General features: G+C 40.8%; 1 protein-coding gene across 1 annotated transcript in view; it reads right to left on the reverse strand.

Annotated features, from left to right (window-relative positions):
* Positions 1–20,195, reverse strand: part of LOC121896916 (unconventional myosin-IXAa-like) — a 158,627-nt gene that overhangs the window by 34,106 nt on the left and 104,326 nt on the right. Inside the window, exons 10-12 of the mRNA XM_042410997.1 lie at positions 14,287–14,403; positions 11,547–11,681; positions 1,426–1,547 (exon numbers count right to left, since the gene is read on the reverse strand). Of these exons, the coding sequence (XP_042266931.1) occupies positions 1,426–1,547; positions 11,547–11,681; positions 14,287–14,403 (374 nt within the window). The remainder of the gene's footprint in view (positions 1–1,425; positions 1,548–11,546; positions 11,682–14,286; positions 14,404–20,195) is intronic.

Raw genomic sequence — 20,195 nt, forward strand, 5'->3', positions numbered from 1 at the left:
GCGACAGAGTTCAGCATTATTCTCTGCTTAGTGGTACTTGATAAAGTTTAAGAGAAGTAAAGTCTCTTTGATGGCATTCCCATAACCCTGAGGGGTTAAAACTGTCAGAAACTTAAAGCTCTGGCTCAGATGTAACCAGGTACATCATCTCTACCTGCACGTTCTTCTGTAGTCGTTGCACCTCAGGTTAGTTTTTTCATTTTACCCGTTAAATGTACCGCTAACCTCAGCTGGCTGGATCAACATTCCTTATGAGATGTTTTATATCATCGAAACCTCTCCTCCCTACACCTCTGAAACACACTGCTGGCTGAAGAATATCCACAGGGGTCTTACAGCTTGATGCTGTTACTGTAGAACTGAACCCCCACACTCGCTCCTGCAGTAACCTAATCCACTTCTCCAGAGGCCCCGAAGCCCCGCGAGCTCCACTAACTGTGAATGATGAGATCTCTAAGTGTCTTTCTTTCTCTCTATGTAATCATTTAGCATAAAAAACCCCCATAGAGACCCTGTCCCCCCTCATTTTTTCTTTAGAGATCCCCCCTTTGACCCTAATTCTCCAAAAGTGGTCCCCCCTCCACACACACACACACACACACACACACACAAACATATATATATCCACAAATGTACACACGCCATTTGGTCCATTCCAGGCATTATTAAATCCAGATGAACCAGCTATGCTAAGTGGCAAGTAAGATGACAGCTAACATAGATAAATATGGCTGTGTGTGTACCGCCTGATGTGTTTTTATGCGAGGGGGGCGGGAAAGCGCTGGATTTGATTTATGATGGAGAAAGATGCCGAGGCAGCGTGCTGACCTGCAGGATGAGAGTGTTTCACAAGAGAGAAGGCAGAAAGAAACTAAAATGTGATCCAGAGATGTTGGCGGAATTAGCATGTCTTTATGCTTTAGTTAAACCCTGTAGAAGTCCCAGTGTTGGTATCAATCAAGCTAATGAAGAAAAGGCTTGCACAGGGAGCAGTTTGTCTCTTTGATTCACCATTGTGGTGCAAAACATGCTTATTCAGGGTGATCAAAAGGTCATTTCAATGAAGCATGCTAGGATAAAATATGCTTCACTATCAGACACCTACACAGGGAATGAAAAACATAACCATGCCGTGCAAGAAGCGTGCTTCATCTGCATGCAGGTGTACAGGAAGTGCATTTTGAGTTATTCTTCATTACTCTCCAGTACGCTCAGTATAACAGCACAACATAATATCAAAATCATCCATCACAGAGTTCGACAGGCCACTGCAGGAAAAATGTAATTTACAAAAAAGGGAGAAATAGATGGTTTGGCAACAAAATACCTCAAACTCCTAAATGTCAAGTCTAATTTACAAAATATCACCAACAGAAGCTAACTGCTGACTTTAAGAGATCAGCTGTATTTCAGCAGGTGGCGTACTTGCACTCCTCGTCCAGCAGGTGGAACAGAGCGGTGGGTTTCTTGCTGATGAGGTTGAGGCAGCTGCTGTTGTCGATGTACTCGATGTTGTGCCAGGTGATGCCCTCGGCCCTGTACTCCTCCTGCAAGGGGGGAAACACACAGGAAGGAGAACTTCAGGTCAGTAAATACTTGAAGAGCTTTAACTCTTGTCGGAGATGTTACATGAAGAAAGTGATGAAAAAAAAGAAAAAGAAAGCTGCTGCTTTTATCAGATACTTGTGAATACTCTCCATGGCATTCTCCTTTCACATGACTAAATCTCTGCATCCCCCACTATGGAAACACCTGGCTGCTTGTTGGTAGGTCAGTCATTACCAACAGTCAGCTGGTGAGGTCTATTTGCCCCCAGGGGCCAATGATAGCTGAGCTATATGCCCCATGTCCTTTTAACACCCCTTAGGGAGTCCAGTGGGAGACACCAGTTAGAATCCCTCTGCCAGCTAGGAGGAAGAAGAGAGGAAATGTGTACATGGGTTCATTTCTCTCCTCCCCTCACAGCTACTGTTGAGGTGCACTTGAGTAAGGCATGTCAACAGTTCCTGGTCCGGTAGCTTACAGGTCAAAAGTGTGTTTTAATGCTGAACTGCTGGAAAAGAGCATGCATACTCAGCAAATCTCCCTTGAATACACACAACTTGGAGGGGGTGGGGGGTCTCTAGACATTAAAACCTAGGAGTCAGCACCAGAAAGGCATAAAATATAAGGTAGTAAATAAAGGGGTTTCCATCAGAAATAAATTTAAAAGATGATTAAAGTGATAATCTTTACGTCCCCCAAAAACAAAAGCACTGGACAGAGTTCATTTTTCTAATTTATTCTTAGAGCCTTACCAGTGGTGAAGATAAATACATAAAGTTTGTCCTTAGGGTGGTGCTATATGAAAAGCAATCAGGTCATTACATAAACGGTATCCTCTGTGGAAACATGAGTGGGTTCAGGAGTCTGAATCTGTCTATAAGACTATGTTATATCTTGTGTCATATCTTGTGTGTAACTCTGACAAATCCTCCTCTGAGGGGCACAAATGTGCTTAGTACATTTCATGGCCTTTTACACAGATATTTCTTCAGTACACATGGAAAAGCTCGTGCTGTCGGTGGTACTGGAACAAAGGTCAATGAGGTCATAAAAAACAATAAATATAATAAAAGACTAACCCCCCCTGGGAATCATCAACATCCACAGAAATGTTCACAGAAATCCAGCCAGAAATTCAGATTCCCAATACGGTAATGGGTACGATGGAAATTTTGATGAGATTACTTCATACAACACTTTGCAAAAAAGGAATCACAAAGTGCTTTAAAGGAAAAAGAAAAGAGAGAGATGCAATAGTGGAGACTGAGAAGAGAAAATATAAAAACAAGAAAGTGTAAGTGTGGAGAAGTGTAAACCACAAAATATAAAGTTAAAGAAAAGGACAAAAAACAACAACAAATGTTTTTATAATCCTCTGGGAATCACAAATATTTATACCAAATGTCATGGGAATGTGGCTGGAATTTTAGCTGTGGACCAGTGTGTTGGGTGAACAGATGGACCCACATCACCATCCTTAACTCGTCACAAAACAACCAGCGTGCACAGGAATGTGCATAATGTTTGGTACTGAAAAAGTGAACCCAGCTCTAAATATCACAGTGAGTGTATGTTTTATGTGTGTATGATGTACAAGGTTATTTGTGTAATGTGTAGGTGTAACTACTTCTAGCAGAATGTACTTAACATTATGGTAATGAAAGAAAAAAAAAATCAAATATAGTTAAAACAACATTGGCTCACATGTTAAACACTCACTAAACTGAGACAGCAGTAAAGTATTCAAAACAGCACTGGAGCATACTTTTATAAACGCGACACGTCTGCCCATGCCTCCTTTTTTAGGCTGCTGAATCACAGACGAGGCATTCTGAACATGTGGCATGTTTGGTTTCATTCAGAGGTTGCACCAGATCAAGCAAAACGAAAACAGAACCGTAAAATAGTTGCATGCGGCTGCTTTTGTTTTAATCTCATCGAGCCAAGTACTGACCGACGAGTGACTCAGTTCATCTGACTAACTTTGTTATGTCTGTGAAAGAGTTTTGTGAACATGTGTTGACTAAGAGAGAAAATTAGATGTAGACACAAAGAGATAAAGAGATAAAACACACTCGCTCTCATCAGCCGTTTTATTGCATACACACATTTAGGTAAACAGCTCAGCCCGGCAGAGGACTACAAAGCTCTGACTCAGTATGTGAAGCACGCAGAAAAGATGGTTCAATTACAGTTTGACTAAAAAAAAAATCTGAGAGTGATTTTGAACGAGGTTTCATCACTGAGTGCCAGGCATGCCAGTTCCAGCATCTGAGAAACAGTTGCTTTAGGAGACTTTCTGTGCAGTGTACAACACGTCTTTACATGTTGTTTCTCAACGCCTGTCTTTGTTTTCCTGGTGTTTTGTCTTTATTGTGGACAACTTACAGTGTAGATATAGACAGGACATATATGGAGAGAGAGAGAGAGAAGTGTATGACATGCAACAGACCTTACGGTTATGTTAATCATTACGCCACCGGACGCTGCTCTACTGTCTTTTTCAATCACTTTAACCTCTGTCAGTGCAGTGCTACTGGTTGTCAAGTGCAGGAGCATCACTTGTTTAGCCTCCTGCTAGATCGATTTTAACAGCTACTTAACAGCTACTTAAACGTACAATATGTAATTTCTGCTCCTAAGGGTCTCTTAATCAAAACGATAACAAAAGACGGAGTTTGATGACGTCGTGAAGTACCGTGGGATCATGAGAGTTCTTGCCTTCATTGTTAAACAACCAGCTATTCCCGGTTAGGATTCTTTCAGTGTTCATCATTCAGGAAGTTTTTACTAGCAGCTGAATTATCTGCAGAGGTTGTTCCCTCTCCAAAACAAACAGACACGGTGATTAAAACCAGTAAAAACAATGAATAAAGCAGTTTCACATTCAAAATCAGTGTTTCTCGGACGCTGTTCGAGCTGCCGCTAACGTTTGCTCAACTTGTTTCTCTGATAACTTAAGATCCAGACGCCCGATGAGTAAAACCCTTCACCCGATTAAAAGATACAGTTAAAAACAACCAACATTTTCCACTTCCACCTCATTCCACCTCTGGAATGAGGTGGAAGTGGATGTCAGCAGTCAGAATGAGACCACGACTCCGGTACTTGCTGTTTACTTCAAGGGTTAGTTCACCCCAATCACAAAAACACACATATTTTAGTTTTGAGATATGCATATTGAGATTTTATGCTTCCACACCAGCGTAATGGAGGTCAATCAAAATGAATTTGTGGTGCTCAAAACGTTGCAAAATAACATTCTTTCTGGAATAAGGGAGCCTGATACTCTGGATAATCTGCAGAACACCCTGTGAGCGAATATCAGTGAATCTACTTTCTACCAAACAAGGAGTCTATATGAAATTTGGGTGAAGGAAGTAATCATAGAGATTAATATTTCAAAACTTAAGGATAAAGGAAAACTATCAACATGGTTAGATACCACTAGAATTAAGCAACAAAATCTGTCTCTTTGTAATTTGAGTGAAAAGAGAGACTTACAGTAATAGATACCGAGACATAAAACCAGTCTGCAAGCACTAAAAGCCCTATAATGTCCTGCTGTGCTGAAGAAAGCAAGAGGTTCTGTTGTGGTTGATGAGGTCGGTCAGGATCTGTGGTCATCCCTCCATCTATTAGTAAAATCTGTCTGTTCTCTGCTGCGTAATGCAGTGCAGCATTCAAGTGACCTGAATTGTGCTTGGCCCGACGCCCCGGTGCAGAGGTGAGGGAGGTTGTGTTTGTGTGCAATTCTACATCTACCCCTGCCATCTCTCTCCTCTCCTTTCTTTGTATTTCACTCTCCCTCAGCGCCCGTCTCTCTTGTTATGACAGCGGAGTGTTTTTATTGAACAGACAGGAGGAACCGCGACGCAATCGTGGGAGCTGGAGAAGGTTTCTGGTGGTTTTAAAAGCACAGACAGAAAGAGATGTACAAACTGATGAAGACAGAGATTAAAAAAAAAAAAAAAAGAAGACATGTTCGCTGTGTTGTCGTTCAACATGCTCCGGAGGTGGGTTTTTGCTTTTTGTGGTCCAGCCAGAGGAGAAGCAAATGGGACTCTGTCAACCAGTATGACTCACAAAAATGATGTCAGAGAGTGAGCTGGGCCGTATGATCAAAATAAGGGTGTGTAGAGCGGAAAATGTGCATCAAAATGTCAACTCTGTCTTCCCAATCTATAAATAATTAACAGCTGCTTTTATCGGTATGACGGCTTATATAATAAAGAGCGCAATTAGACAAAATCTGGCAACTCACTCAAAGGGAGGAACATGATTTAGAGATTCCCCTGGCACTTACTTCTACTGCTCTACCGCTGGACTTTACAGTAAACTCGAGAGCAGTAGGCTGCAGGGTTCTCCCGTCTATCAGATGAAGATAAACCTGGCCACATGTTTATGGTTTCTATACTCAGTATGACATCTCAGGAGTTAAACGTAATGCTGTGTTTGCCTATAAGGCGGTGGCTGTCATGTCTTTCCTAACTTTGATATACCGGTGTCCACACACACAGAGAAGAAATCGAGCGCCAATTGGCATGTTGAGTGTAAACACTGCACTCTTAAGTCCTCTCACACACACACACACACACACACACACACATATACATATACAAACACACCCCTCCTCCATCCAGCTGAGGCCTGCAGTTGGTGTGTTCCTATTAGCTTTGGCTGCTGTTCCTAAGGTAAACACACACTGCTGATAAGACCAACTGATTGGTTGGAAGCCCGGAGGAAGGAGAAGGAGAAAGTCGCCCCGGTGGAAAGTCAAAACCACCTTTCACAGTCAGGATGATGGACAAAGAGAGAGCAGCGGTTCAGAAAGCTTCTTTCTACAGCCAACAACTCACTGGTTGATTGAAATGGTTGTTCCGCATTTAAATCGACTTGTCAACTGAATACGCTCGATCTTGTCATCCTAGAAACTCACCTAATCTCTTTTAAACCTGCAGTAACTGATATACAAGCTGTAAAAACATTTACAAATGATCCCTGTTAAGTTTGATATGGCAAACATAGCGAACAGCTAAACATAACTTAGCAAACAGTTGCCAACTGACACACCTAGCAGATATGGAGAAACATTAGCACTCATGGAGTTGTGTTTCTGGCCGCCTCATGAAGGTAAGTCCAATATTTATTCTCCTTTTAGAGTTTGGTTTACACTAACTCTTAAGGGAAACAGTCTTTAGCTGCCAAATGCTCAACATGTTCACCAGCTGGCTGCTAATTTTGTCTTGTCGTTTGTTTCTGGACAGGTAGTTTACGGAGGGTTTGTCAAAGTTTTTGCTCTGGAAACAGCTGCCTGCTGAGTCTGGATACTCTGCTACTGATGAGAGCCATGAGAGTGAACCAAAACAGTGATGTTGTGGGCAAGAAAACTGAAAAAGTGAGATAAAAGATACTATAAAGCTACAAAAAGCTGAGGGGAACTGAAGAGTCAACTCAAATTAAGATTTTTAGGCAAGCAGAGGAAGAAATCCAGACACTTAATTCTCACATGCAGATATTAAAAGGCCATGTGTTTTTTTTTAAAAAGCACTGATAATTTCTACAAAATCAAACAAAAAAACTAATAAACAAAACCATCTCAACTCACTTGTTCTGGAGCTTTCAACCATAAGACACAGTCTTCATGGGTTGATGTTCAAACTTCCCATGAATCTGAGCACCTCTAGGATTTTTTCATCCATGTTGGCTAAATGTTGACCTCAATATAAAGCCAAAATGGTTGAAAGCTCCAGAACAAGCAAGTAAGCGGACCTTGAGTTGTTGTAAACTGCTGTTTCCTACAGTGTTATGATTACCATTTAATTTGGTTTAATTTATGTAAGCTGGGTAAGTTTCATTCATTATCCTCTAAAGGTAACAGAGTGCCTGCTGATCAGAGCTCAACAGTTAAAAAGGTGCAGAGTGCTTTCCTCTCTTTCTGACGTCAAACTGAGGGTGTAAGGGGCCCGCGGTGTGAACTGCACAACTTTATTCAAACAAACACAAATCAGAGTTGAGATCTGGCAACCCTCGATTAAGAAGCTATACTAACCTGCCTCAGGGGGGCCCAGAGATCAACTCCACCTCAACTGTTGTCCTGTCAAATAAACTCATGGACGGCAGAGAGCCAAAGGTTTGGAGGACCCCAGTGATTAAAGGATAATAAACATGAACTCTGCTGAAACAATATTGGGCACCGTCCTGTGAGGGCGAGCGTCTCAGCAGCACTTTGACACTTATTAATTGAACATAACACAGGAACAGGCGTTCAAGTGAAAGGTTGACTCCAAACACAGATATCCATCAGGGAGCACCTGATGTCACAGAATGATGGACGACATCAAATTTAAACACATTATTTTACTTTTAAAAAGGCAGCTATTGTTGAGAAAAACACTTTTATAGGCAGCATACTCTAAAGATAATGAAATATTTATTTAATAGGGGTGATGTTTTCTTTTTCCTTTTACAGATATATGACTTTTTAAAACTTAAAGCTGCTATTATCAACATGTTTTATATTAACAACAGATCTCATGACTACTTGTGTGAAAGGAGTCGCTCTTTGTGACAAATCCACAGAGATTTATCATCCAACTTTGTGGTTCCCCCTCAGTGTCGGAGCTTTTTTAGCATCTTTCAGCTCATTTTTTTGGTTTTATATGTCAGCGTTGTGTTTACAGCTTGTTTTTCGAAGCCCCAAAGTGGCCAAAAAATCTAGTCAACCTACTTACTTCTAGTCAAAGAGATAAAGCAGTTTCTAATTTGAGTTTGGCCCCTGATGAAGGCATAAGCTTAAAGCTTTGATTCAGCTTTTTACTTTGTGAATAAAAGAAGAAGTTTAATGTGTGTGGTCTTCCTCCTGCCAACAAAGTAACACAGAAAACTTCCATAAGCTCCACTATGTCTGAAAATTAATTAACGAGTGTATATGAGGTGACTTCTGTTGATTAAAATCAAGATCTAACAACGTACAAATGCTTTGAATTAGTACTTAATAGTGACCTGGACGGATGAGAATCTTTACAGACGACGATGAAGAACTGAACAAATTTTACATCAGAAAAACCTTGTGTCCAAACTTTTGACTGGTGCTTTATATCCAGTATATACATTACATATATGTATAAATAAATAATTCTACTGTTAGGGTACCTTTATAACATCTGGCTTGGGGCAACAGATGAAACACACGTTTACAGCTCTGTTCTTCTGTTGATTAAAGGATAAGTTCACAATTTTTCTGCTCCATCGCTCACCTTGGAAGCATGTTAGAGATCTTTTAATGACCCGTATGGAGAGCAAACTGTTTCAGTGTGCATAATGTATGGGCATATGAGTGATGCTTTATGAAAAAAAACATATGAACATATCCTCTAATGAACATTATCCCTGACAAATAATCAAATAAAATAAATGAGTACATACATGGCAAAAAAACAACTCTTCTGCCTTAATTTAAAAGTGTTTTTCAGCATGAACGCTCTATTGTCTTGTATTTGTAGCTTCTTACCATGTCTGTTATGATGGCAATGCCTGTGGTCTAAAGCAGGAATAAATCTGTTTATTTTCTGCTGTAATCTGTTTGCTTATTTTCAGGAATTCATTTTGTCCTGGCATGAGCGTCAGCAGCAAGTAAAATTGAAGCAGCAGAGTGATTAACCGTCAATTTTACATTTACAGATAACAACCAGTTTGTTAGTACATGTTACATCCTGTAGTGTGCGTGTGTGCGTGTGTGTGTGTGTGTGTGTGTGTGTGTGTGTGTGTGTGTGTGTGTGTTTGTATGTGTGTGTGTGTAGGGCCTGAGGGCTAACTGTCAAAAACAGATAACAGAACCATTAGCGCAGGTCGATCGGCAGTCTGTGATCTTCATTGAGGGTGAAGGAACGTTATTGCACTCGTTTACTGAAACGCACTGCTCTTTTTTTTTTTCCATTTCTGTTCCTCTTCTCGTTTAGCCTTCAGCGATAGGCCCGCCCGCTAAGTTGCCACAACCTATCAGGGTTCAGCAAGAGGGAGACGAGAGCTGGCAGCTACTGTGACACAGTCCGACTGATTTAGACTCATTATCTCCCCCAAAATGTCTCCCTCTATTTTCTATCCCTCTCAGAGCTCGTCTGGCTTTCTCTATGGATATGATTGGAAAAAAAAAAACATGTACAGAATATTAAGTGGTTTGGCAGTTGGCATCTGAATAAATGAGCATAATGAATACATAATATACTGTAGCTGGTCAGGGATTAGCGGTTCAGTAATAGCCCTTTTGAGTGAAAGAGAGGCAGATAGAAAGAGAGAGAGAGCGGGTAGTTATGATGCTGGCGTCTTTGTGATCAGCACAGTGGCGACAGTGATGAAATTACATGAGAAAAGAAAAAAAAGAGAGAGAGAGAGACTATTCGGAGGCATAAATAGTAAACAAAAACATAAACAAACCCAGCTGGGGGGAAAAGCAAAAAAGCTTGTTGCAAAGCTTAAAAAACAGTGTTAGCTGTTAGCGGCGCTGTCTGAAAACATTCAGCCCTGTTTGACTCCTGCTCTCTAACTCGGCCTGTCAGCCTGTTCTGGACATTCAGCACTTTTCCTCTGACCCTTCACTTTAATGGATGTGCATGCTAACTTAACCTAGCTGCATAATTATAACTGCCTGTGCTGTAATGTCAGGGGGGACGTGGCTGTCCGGCACAAAAGCTCTTGCAGAAGTTCAACTTGAAATGACCGGTTGCTTGTAGCAAAGGTCTGACAAATGTTAGTCTGCTGCTACTGAGCTAAAAACACTGACGATAAAACATAAAACCCTAGCAGAGCAGAGTTAAACACACTTGCAGGAAGAGCTTCTTGCCAGTTTAATCCATCTCGGTTTGTTTAAATACAAGAGAATACAACAGAAACAAGCAACAAACCAGCCCCTTGAGCTCTTCTCTATTCTCCTTTTATTCTATTTTCTTTCCCAGCATTTCTCTTGTATCATTGTTCTCATTACCGCTGGTAATCTAGAGTAACTTGAGTAGTTTTATATTGCACTTAGATCAAGACATCATACAGTAATTCAAGATATAATAACCTAGAGCAGGACTTTCTAATCTTTTGTGTGGAACATTTGTAATTTGATGTAGTTTATACAAAGTTCTAATATACTGAAATTGGAGCCAAACTTAGTCAGCTTCCACCCTGCACTGACACGTCAAATTATATTATGATTAATTAAACGTATTTTGCCACCGGCAGCTGGTTTCAGTTAAATACTCTGTTGCTACGGCAACCCCACAGTTACAGTTACACAGCAGTTTAACTGGTTGTTCATGCAGCCTGTTGTCAGAGACACCTTTTTAATCTAACTTACGCTTGTTGTTGGATCGTTATCTGTTTTATTGAGAAAGTTCGTCTGTGATTTGTTATTGTAGTTTCTGTGTGATCAGATAACTGCTAACCAAGCTAACCACACTAGCTGTCAGAGATGAACGTGTTCCTGAAATAAAAACATTACTGTGTTGTACTGTGTTTTCAGTATTGTGTGTGTTTCAAAATCCTGATTTATCTTATTTATTTCTAAACAAACCAAAGTGCCCAAACTGTTCAAGGTGAAGGAACATGTCACGCAGTGCAGCCGTGCGGCTCATTGACGTGTTTTTAATAGTTTTTGAACAACAAAAGGAGGTCTACGGCACAGAGGACATTTTCAGCAGTATGACGTCTGAAGTGAAACTACAATGTCCTCCCTTACAAGTGGAGGTCAGGAGGGTCCGTTCTTTACTGCGTCCATCAAATCAGCCACAATAATATGACGCTAATGCAGAAACTCTGATGTCACGACACACAGTACCAACACAAACCCTCCCAGACGGAGAATAAATGTTTGTTGCCATCGTCACGGCGGCAGTAGAAACACAGGATGCAGAGGCATGTTATCAGCAGCCGCACAATAATCATTGTCTGGATGGTAAAAAGGAGAGAAGAAAGAAAATGGAAGAAAGGGAGGATATAATAACACTCTACTGTACCTGCTCTAGTTTGAAGATGTGCTGGTTGAAGTAGTGCTGGAGTCTTTCATTGGCGAAGTTGATGCAGAACTGTTCAAAGCTGTTGTTTTCATAATCCTCAAAACCAAAGATGTCCAGGACTCCTATGGACAGGATCTGGTAGAAAAGACAAACGGCTCATGTTCTTTTCTATATTTAACACATTTGTGGAATCGGTTATCAGAAAAACACTGTGAACATCAGTAAAAAAAATTTATGATGCTTTCTCTTCTTTATTTACAGATGTTTTGTTTCTTTTTACATCCTATTCTTTACAGCTTCAGTGACCCGGTTGCCCTTTGGATGTCAGTAAGATTCATCTCATCATATATCATTAATATGCACCATCTGAAGGAGGCGTGCACTCAGAGAGGGCCTCTAATTAAGAGATGGACTGTAAAAGCTGTTTCCAATTTAATTTTATTTCATTCTGGAGTGTTTTATTTCTCTCTTAAGGGTGATTTTTTTTTTTTTTTTTTTTACTCTGGCGTAAAAACATACATGAACGCAGACTGCATATATAATCTGTTATCTGTACACAATAACCTTGACACAAAGGGCAACCTCATCGACCTCCTGACAGCGCTGAGCTGAGGGAGGACAAACGCACACACACAGATGATGTCAGTGCCAAGGGAAACACACACACACACACACACACACACAGAGAGCACTGGGAAAGCAGAGGACCAGAGGGGGTAAACTGAGCTGAAGGGAACTTGATGCCATCTGCCCAAATGTTCCTGGCACACACACACATCGAATGATCTGTTTTCTAATCCTTTAGATGCCCCCACTGGGTATGACTTGCCAGCTGCCACTCCAACACATACACACACACACACACACACACACACACACACACACACACACACACACACACACATACATACATAAAACCGCACATAGTGGAATTGTCATATCACGCCACTCCCCGCCTGTGGGAGTAGAACGAGCCAGAGAGCAGGGGGATCCAGTCTTAACTGACGGACAGATGGACAGATGTGGTTGACAGACAGACAGACAAATGAAGATGAGGGAAGACAGACAGAACAAAGGGAAGACATGAAGCAGGGCAAAGGGAGGATAAAGGCAGACTGACTACATACAGTACTTCTCCTTCATCGGTGTGATTAGTCTTTTTCTACAGCAGACATATTGACTTGTCATAGGAGGAAAAGCACATATGTAATTAACATCGCTAACCGTGGCTCTGCTTCATTTAAGTGTATAAGGCTACGTTCACATTACATGCTTTTTTTTTTTTGCCCCCAAGTGGCTCAGATCAGATTTTTTCATGGAAGTGTTAACAAACCAGATCAGATTTTGTCCGGACCACTTGTCATCCTACTGTAGATGCGATTTATATCTGATCTCTGGCTATGCGACCGCTGTCAGAACGGTCAAATCGGTATTCACATGTTTTTTTTTTAAAAAATGTCTCACTTCTCTGCGCGTGATGCCTGTCGTCGTCGTTCAATGTCGGCACCTCACAGCCCGGTAAAAATAAACACGTCACCCTCACATGTCGACAGCCATGTCATCGGTGTTTATGATTTGACTGTCGCGAAAATGACATTATTGTTGTTATTCTTGTACATGTGCATGTAGCTCACATTTCAGTTAAATATATGTATGCGTGGCAGTTTAGGACCTCGATGGTGTTCACATCAGAGCCAGATACACGTCACTTAAAACCATGAACTATCAACACAAAAAGATTTGACTAAAACATCAGAATTGAGCATTAAGGCCTATAATGTGAACGTAGCCTCAGTAAACCTCATCAGGGAGCCAACAGACAAAGTAGCAGTGCCCAGAAACTAGTAATGCTAAATGGAGCCAAATGGACCTGTGGTTTTCCTGTTATGTCTTCGATTAGTCGCCAACTACTGAATTAATCACCAACTACTACTACTACAACTATGATAATCGATTACTCATTTTGAGTCAATAAATGTTCAAATCCTCTGATTCAGACTTCTCAAATGTGAATATTTTCTGGTTTCTTTAGTCCTCTATGACAGTAAACAGAATATCTTCAGGCTGGTAATGAAAATAATCATTAGTTGCATCCTTACCTGTGTAAAACGAGGTCACCCATAAAGCCGTGCAACATGTGAGTGACAGTGATGAGCAGTACTCGAATAGGATCTATTTGTCTTGTTCTCCTCCTCACTCACAGTGAAGCTGTGAGTGTTGCTGCTAACTGAGAGAGCAAGAGCTCAAAAGTAGTAAGTAGCATTACATTATTCTGGTTGCTAGGCAACACAGTTTGACAACATCTTGTATGCCTTCTAATTACAGCGCAGTAGCTCTGTCTAGTTAACACCGAGTTGGAAAACAGGTCGATATCTGATTAGTCAAAGTCAGACTACTCAGAAAAAGAAGATTCAGGTACATTGTGCAGTATGAAAGCACAACATCTTCTCTGTGAGCTCAGCCTGCAGAATATTTCCACCTGATAGTGGCGCAGTTCAGCTGCTTCATGTCACTGGATGGTGTCATTTACGCTGTATTCAACCTTTGGTTAAAGGTGTTATCTTAGATTGAGAAGATAATACTGGAATAGAAACCCTCAAACACGTACATAAATATTTCTGGTTTTTTTATAGGTAGTGTTAGTTTGTATTTGTACTGGGCACAAGACCCAGGTCTAATATTGGAGTGTTGTAGGTGCATTTCAGTATGTAATGAGATCTTTCCGTGTGTGTGTTCTTACCTTTGAATTGTCCTCCAGGTCCCTGTTGTTGAGCAGAGCATGGTTGGTCCTGAACACAATCCAGTCAAACAGCGCGCTGTACAGTGATTTGGCCATTGAGTCCCTCACGGTGCCCGCCTACAAACACAGAACATGTCAGTCTCTGCATGATTGAAAACATATGGATTCCTTTATCTGGAACGGGAGCTAATAGTGTTTAAGCCTACTCTGTGTGTGGTTTATCGCTCTCGCTCTGTTTCTCTCTCCTCATGCACACACAACCATGAAGTTAACCATTTTTATGTCACAGGGGAGAAAGTGTTACTACTATGGCCTTGAGTGATGAATGAACACAGTGGGGAACACTTGTGCTTTTTTCTGTCTGTGTATTCTGGCCCAGCTGTTATTAGAATTAGATTTTTCTTTTTTGTCTTTTCGTTGCATACTGCTTGTCTTCTTCAGCGGTACAAAACAGCTCTGCAGCAAAACCACTGTTACTGCTCATCACCACCTTTGACAATTATTGTAAGGTAGCACAGACACCTGCAGACTTCAGTGTATAAAACGCCAAAACTGCCAATTGCTCAGCAGTAGCTTAGGAAAGGCCAACAAGACAAACACAACATGAATGCTAGTTCTTCCTCCTCTGGAACTGGATCAGTGTTATAATAAATGTGTGAAGTGGGCAGGGAAGAGGTCTAATGAACTGCTGCGGCTGCTGAGTCATCTGATGGGACCGACTGAGAGAAAGAAAAGGTCTGGAAATAGAGATGGGCCGCTCAGAGGAGCATTGGGAACAATTCATTAATTAAGAGATTGTGTTATAAATCATCCTCACACACTAGGAACATGACTAATTTGGATCTGGCCACCAAGGAAATCTCATTTCACAGTTGTACTGAACAATTTGGTTGATTAATCAATTAGTCAAGTGATGGAAAATGAATTGTCAACAATCATTTAAGTCATTTTTTAGCATTTGCGGGCATCTCCTTGAGTAGGAAAAATTCATTAATTAATTTCACAGTTCCTTTTGAACCACTCTGCTGCAATACTGAAACAATTTGACATTTGGGGAAATGAGCTTATTTGCTTTCTTACAGAGAATCAGATGAGAAGATCAACACCACTCTAAAGTCTCCAAATATGACTAATAAGCATATTCTGTTGTTTAATTTGTATGATAAAAGTGCAAACTCTCAGCTCTGAGGTACAAGCTTTACAAGCTTGCATTACTGACTAGTGTGGCTTTTTGTTTGGGGAAGTGAGTGATTTTAATGCTTTTTACAATGGGTGCTTTTGTATGTTGCACTTGCATGACTGATCTGAAATTTGGACTTTTGTCTGCAGAATGAGGAATTTCAGAGATGCTGGTAGCAGAAGGCAGTCTGGAGACACTTGTAAACAAGGGTCAGTATTTGGGTTTAGTCAGGTTTAATCAGTCCATCACACAATCAAACACAAGTTACTATTACTGAACAAAACACCCTTCAACAAAACATCCCCGCCACTGTCCATCTGCGGCTGCTCTGTATTCCTTCTAGTGGAAGTTGGCAACCCTACACACACATTTAGCAAGAAAAAAAAGCCATCAGCAGTTGTTATGTGCGGCCAGGACCGGGTGAGGCTGCACAGAAAGCTGCTGAGGCCGGAAGAAAACGGAGCTGCTGCCCGCTGCAGGGACGGCTAGCGGCAGCTGGCGTCAACTCTTGCTGCATTCACTTGCATTCAGACATCAGAGTTTCGCTCTTGTAAATGTCCGACCAGCTGGGATGGCAAGGCATTCTTTAGGGGTGGCAGTTGTCACCTCACGCCACCCTGGTAGATCCGCCCCTGACATTCATCTCTCTCAAGTAAGATTCGTGAGGACAACAGCACCTATTAGTTCTCTTAAGCTACCATCAATGCTATCAGTCAGCTTGCAACTGCGCTACTGTAGCTTACAGATGGTAAATGCCAGAGAGCTGCAGTAATACCACAGGCTGTTAAATTGTTAAAGGATTATAACAACAGCCACTTTGTATTTAAAGGGCAAACACAGAGCATGTTGAAGCTCCCAGAATGTTTGCAACTCTGAGTTTCTGTTCTTATGTTTGGTCCTCTTGCTGTGCATAGAGCCGTAATACTTTAGGTGTTTTCAGTCAGGAGCCAGAGCCTTAAGTGCCTCCAGACCTGCAGATCACTATTTGGACAACTTTTTTATGGATCACTTTTTGATCCATAAAAAACAACGCTGCCAAGAGGAGCCATTATTACGCCTCGATAAGCCAAAGAGCAACTATGCTCTCTCCTTAGACATGATGAAAGGCATGCTAAGCTAACATAAGCAGACTTAAATGGAGACTTGGACAGCAGAGCACGTTCTTTGGCAGCTTGAAGTGTTATGATTGAACGGGGAGTGGAACATGACAAAAGAAATGTGCTTCAAACTGCATTTTCATTCTAGCAACCCCAAAATGGTAACACATTACAACATATACCCCCGTCTGAAAATACTTTGCTCAATCTAATCAGAGAAGATTTAATTTAGCAGAGAATGGGAAGTGAGTCGGATGACAGTGAAACTTCTGTAATTTTGTCAATCTCTTGAGAATGAAAAAAAACATCATAGAGCTCATTATACTGTAAATGCTGAAAAACCTATGAATCTCTGACAAGGGTCCCTGTATTTTACTACTCCACATTGTCAAACACAGACAGACAGTGTTGCAAATTTGTTATAAGTGTTTCCTCTTATAAAACACAGCAGACAAGACACCAGTATTTGACAGCAGTGAGAGTTATAAGGTTTCTTAGTTGGTTTCTCTCATGTCAAGCTGGTTGTCAGAAAATAAAGTTCACCCTGATTTCACAGGAAATGCTAACTAGAACGCTATGGGCTACACTGGAAGGTAAATAATCAACATTTTGTTTATCTTGGCCTGATCAATCAGTGTAAAGTGACGTATCCGCCCCACTGATGCTGATTTTTCTACTGTTGTCATCTACGAAAATGTTTATCACAGCAACAAACACTGCCACACATAATATGGCAAAGTAAGAGTTATTATTATTATTATTATTATTATTATTTCTTCAGTCATGCTTGTCAACATTCCTGTTGCTACTTCTATGTTATTTTCCATTGACGTAAGTAGGGAACTAGCTAGTACCAGATCCTGTCTGCAAAGCTCTAATTGGTGGATTGTTTCTCCAACTAAGGAAACAACTGTCAGCTGAATTGTTGAACAAGATTCAGAAGTCTGGAAGGAGGCTACTAATCTCCTAACACACACACACACACACACAATGATAAACATATGAATATCAGAGATTAGCAAGAAAGCGACACCAGAGCTCAAATCGCACACAGAGTTGTGGCTGCAAAATGTGTTAATTGGCATTAGGAATCAGCAGAGGAATACGTAGTGAGGAGTTTATAAAGTCCACCTGGTACGTTTGTATGATTGTGATTGGATGTTTCTTGCCAGCTGGTAGCTCAACAGATGATGCATCAATAAACCAATGAAACCGGGCATGAATGTGACAACAGATTCTGATCTGCTGACATCACTGGTCTGCCTGAACTAATCTTCAATAACAAAGCTTTATTAAACTTAACATGTTACAACACTGGCTCAGAGAGAAGCAAAATAAAGAAGAAAATTCCCCCAAGTTCAGATATCTGCCAAAAGAAGTTGGTCTGAAGCTTCCTGAACACAGACTCACACTGCACAGCACATTAAAGCTGAATAAACCTAATTGTCAGAAATCTGTTATATAACAACAAACTATTATTATTATAAGAGGTTTTTGCAGGACAGTCATTCATATCAAGCCCTAATTTGGATGCAGTTATAATGAAGGACTCTGCCAGCTGAGGCCACATGCAGCCAACAGCTGTGATGAAGCAAAATTGTACATTTTAAGAGCTGCCTCTTCACTTTTGCATTATTGATTGTTTATGATATTTTTAGCTACCGAGCCTGTGACGCTCCCACCCCCACAAAGTTATGTAAGATTATTATGAATAAAACAACGTTTTAAAGAAGAATCTCGACCGAAATGTTTCAAGAGGAACTCAGGGGATCGGCAGATGTGATCATGTGTGAACATTTGACATGCTCACTAAGCATGCATTGTCTCGGTGTTGTTGCTATGTAATTGAATTATTCACCACAATGGGAACTAGGAGGGAACATGGGTGGAAGCAAATTGGGTTGAAAAAGATTTTACTGGAAGCCCACCCAAGAAACTGACAAAATAATTAGCAGGACTTTATCAGAGACTTTTGTAAACAGTAACAGTGCAGCCTGTTAAACCAGGTCTTAGCTGGTGTTTGTAATTATATGGGTCTACCGAGGGGAAGCTGCTGTTCTCTCACTTTCCATCTCTGTCTTTCTTCTGAAAACTACAGGAGGTGTGAAACACCAGCATGAGCTCACGTTGCACGTGGCCTGCTAGCTTCCTCACTACAGGATGTTGTGTGTGTGTGTGTGTGCTTCTCACCACAACTTGTCAATCTCCATATGTTTTAAATTACAGTTTATGTAGTTGTTGTTTTTGTGCATCAGCGTACATACTGCGTGTCTATATGTGTTAAGTGTTTGTGATTCGTTTTACAATCCTCCAGTAATGGGAAACTCCTTCTATACTCTCACTGTGAGGCTTCAACCACTTTAAAACTGTATCTATATGAAGCAGCACCTTTTATATGAATGCAAATCATATAAATGAGTGCCTGACTGCTCCCCCATCACTTCCCCCATTACTTCCCTTTTCCCTCTTGTCTATCTTTCAAACAGGAAGCGCGCCTTATCTTGACATGGGCACACACGCATGTCACACATGCAAGCAATCAGGGTCTTGCAGACACTCTGATGTTTTCTCGCTTCTCCAGTCGAAACCATGAAATAATCTGTGTCTACACCCAAGCTACACCACAGAGGGTGATATTAAATGACAGCATGGCCTGCTGAATAATGGAATTCCCCATAATTTAACAATAAATGTTATCAATAGTAATAGTTGTTTGAGTGTGGGTGAGGTTGAACTCTGGTAGAACTTTGGATTGTATAGATTCCTGGACTTGATACAAGTCCATGTATTGTTATCATCTGAATCCCTTCTTTCAGTTTCAGTGTGAAACAAGGACTACTGTTTATTTCTCTCTCCGTTCACTCTGAATGCACAGTGAAAAAGGTCTGAAAATCAAACTTTTGGCACATAAACAAACTGAAACAAAGCAGATTTACACAATACTTTACAACAAGACAAAGAGTCTACAGCTATGCTAGCTGCTCAGTGATGCTTTGGGCTAACGTCTTCGCTAAGGTCATCATGCTAAAAAACGGAGGGAAATCACACATATATTCTAGTGAGCTGCTGGCTTTCAAGCATAAAAAAATGTGGAAAGTTGCTCACTCCGATGTTTTTATTTCAACAAATGAAGATCGGTGTTTTGGCAAATCTTCATTAGATTACATAAATGGATCAGAGTTATGAGTGTGCAGCTTTTCCACATTTTTTAAGGTCAGCTTGCCAACAAGCTCACAATCGCAATGTTAACATGCTGATGTTTAGCAAGTTTAATGTTCACCAGATTCTTCATCTTGGTTTAGCGTGTTAGCATGCCAGCATTAGCTAAGTAGCACTAAATACAAAGTACAGATAAGGTTTACTTAGCTAAAAAACAAACCTTTTATTGTAATATTTACCAATTTACCATTTTCTTCTTTCCCCAAGCACACTAAGTCAGTAACATCATCTCAGGCATTGGGACATGGACTTTTAACATGGAAAGAGCAGGTTCTCCTTCCTAAATATATGTACTAAGACTACAATATAGACAGTTTTGAAAGACAGACAAGGGGGAAAGGGAAGTAACGGGGGAAGTGATGGGGGAGCAGTCAGGCACTCATTAATATGATTTGCATTCATATAAAAGGTGC

This window comes from Thunnus maccoyii, chromosome 5, assembly GCF_910596095.1.
Source record: "Thunnus maccoyii chromosome 5, fThuMac1.1, whole genome shotgun sequence".
Lineage (NCBI taxonomy): Eukaryota > Metazoa > Chordata > Actinopteri > Scombriformes > Scombridae > Thunnus > Thunnus maccoyii.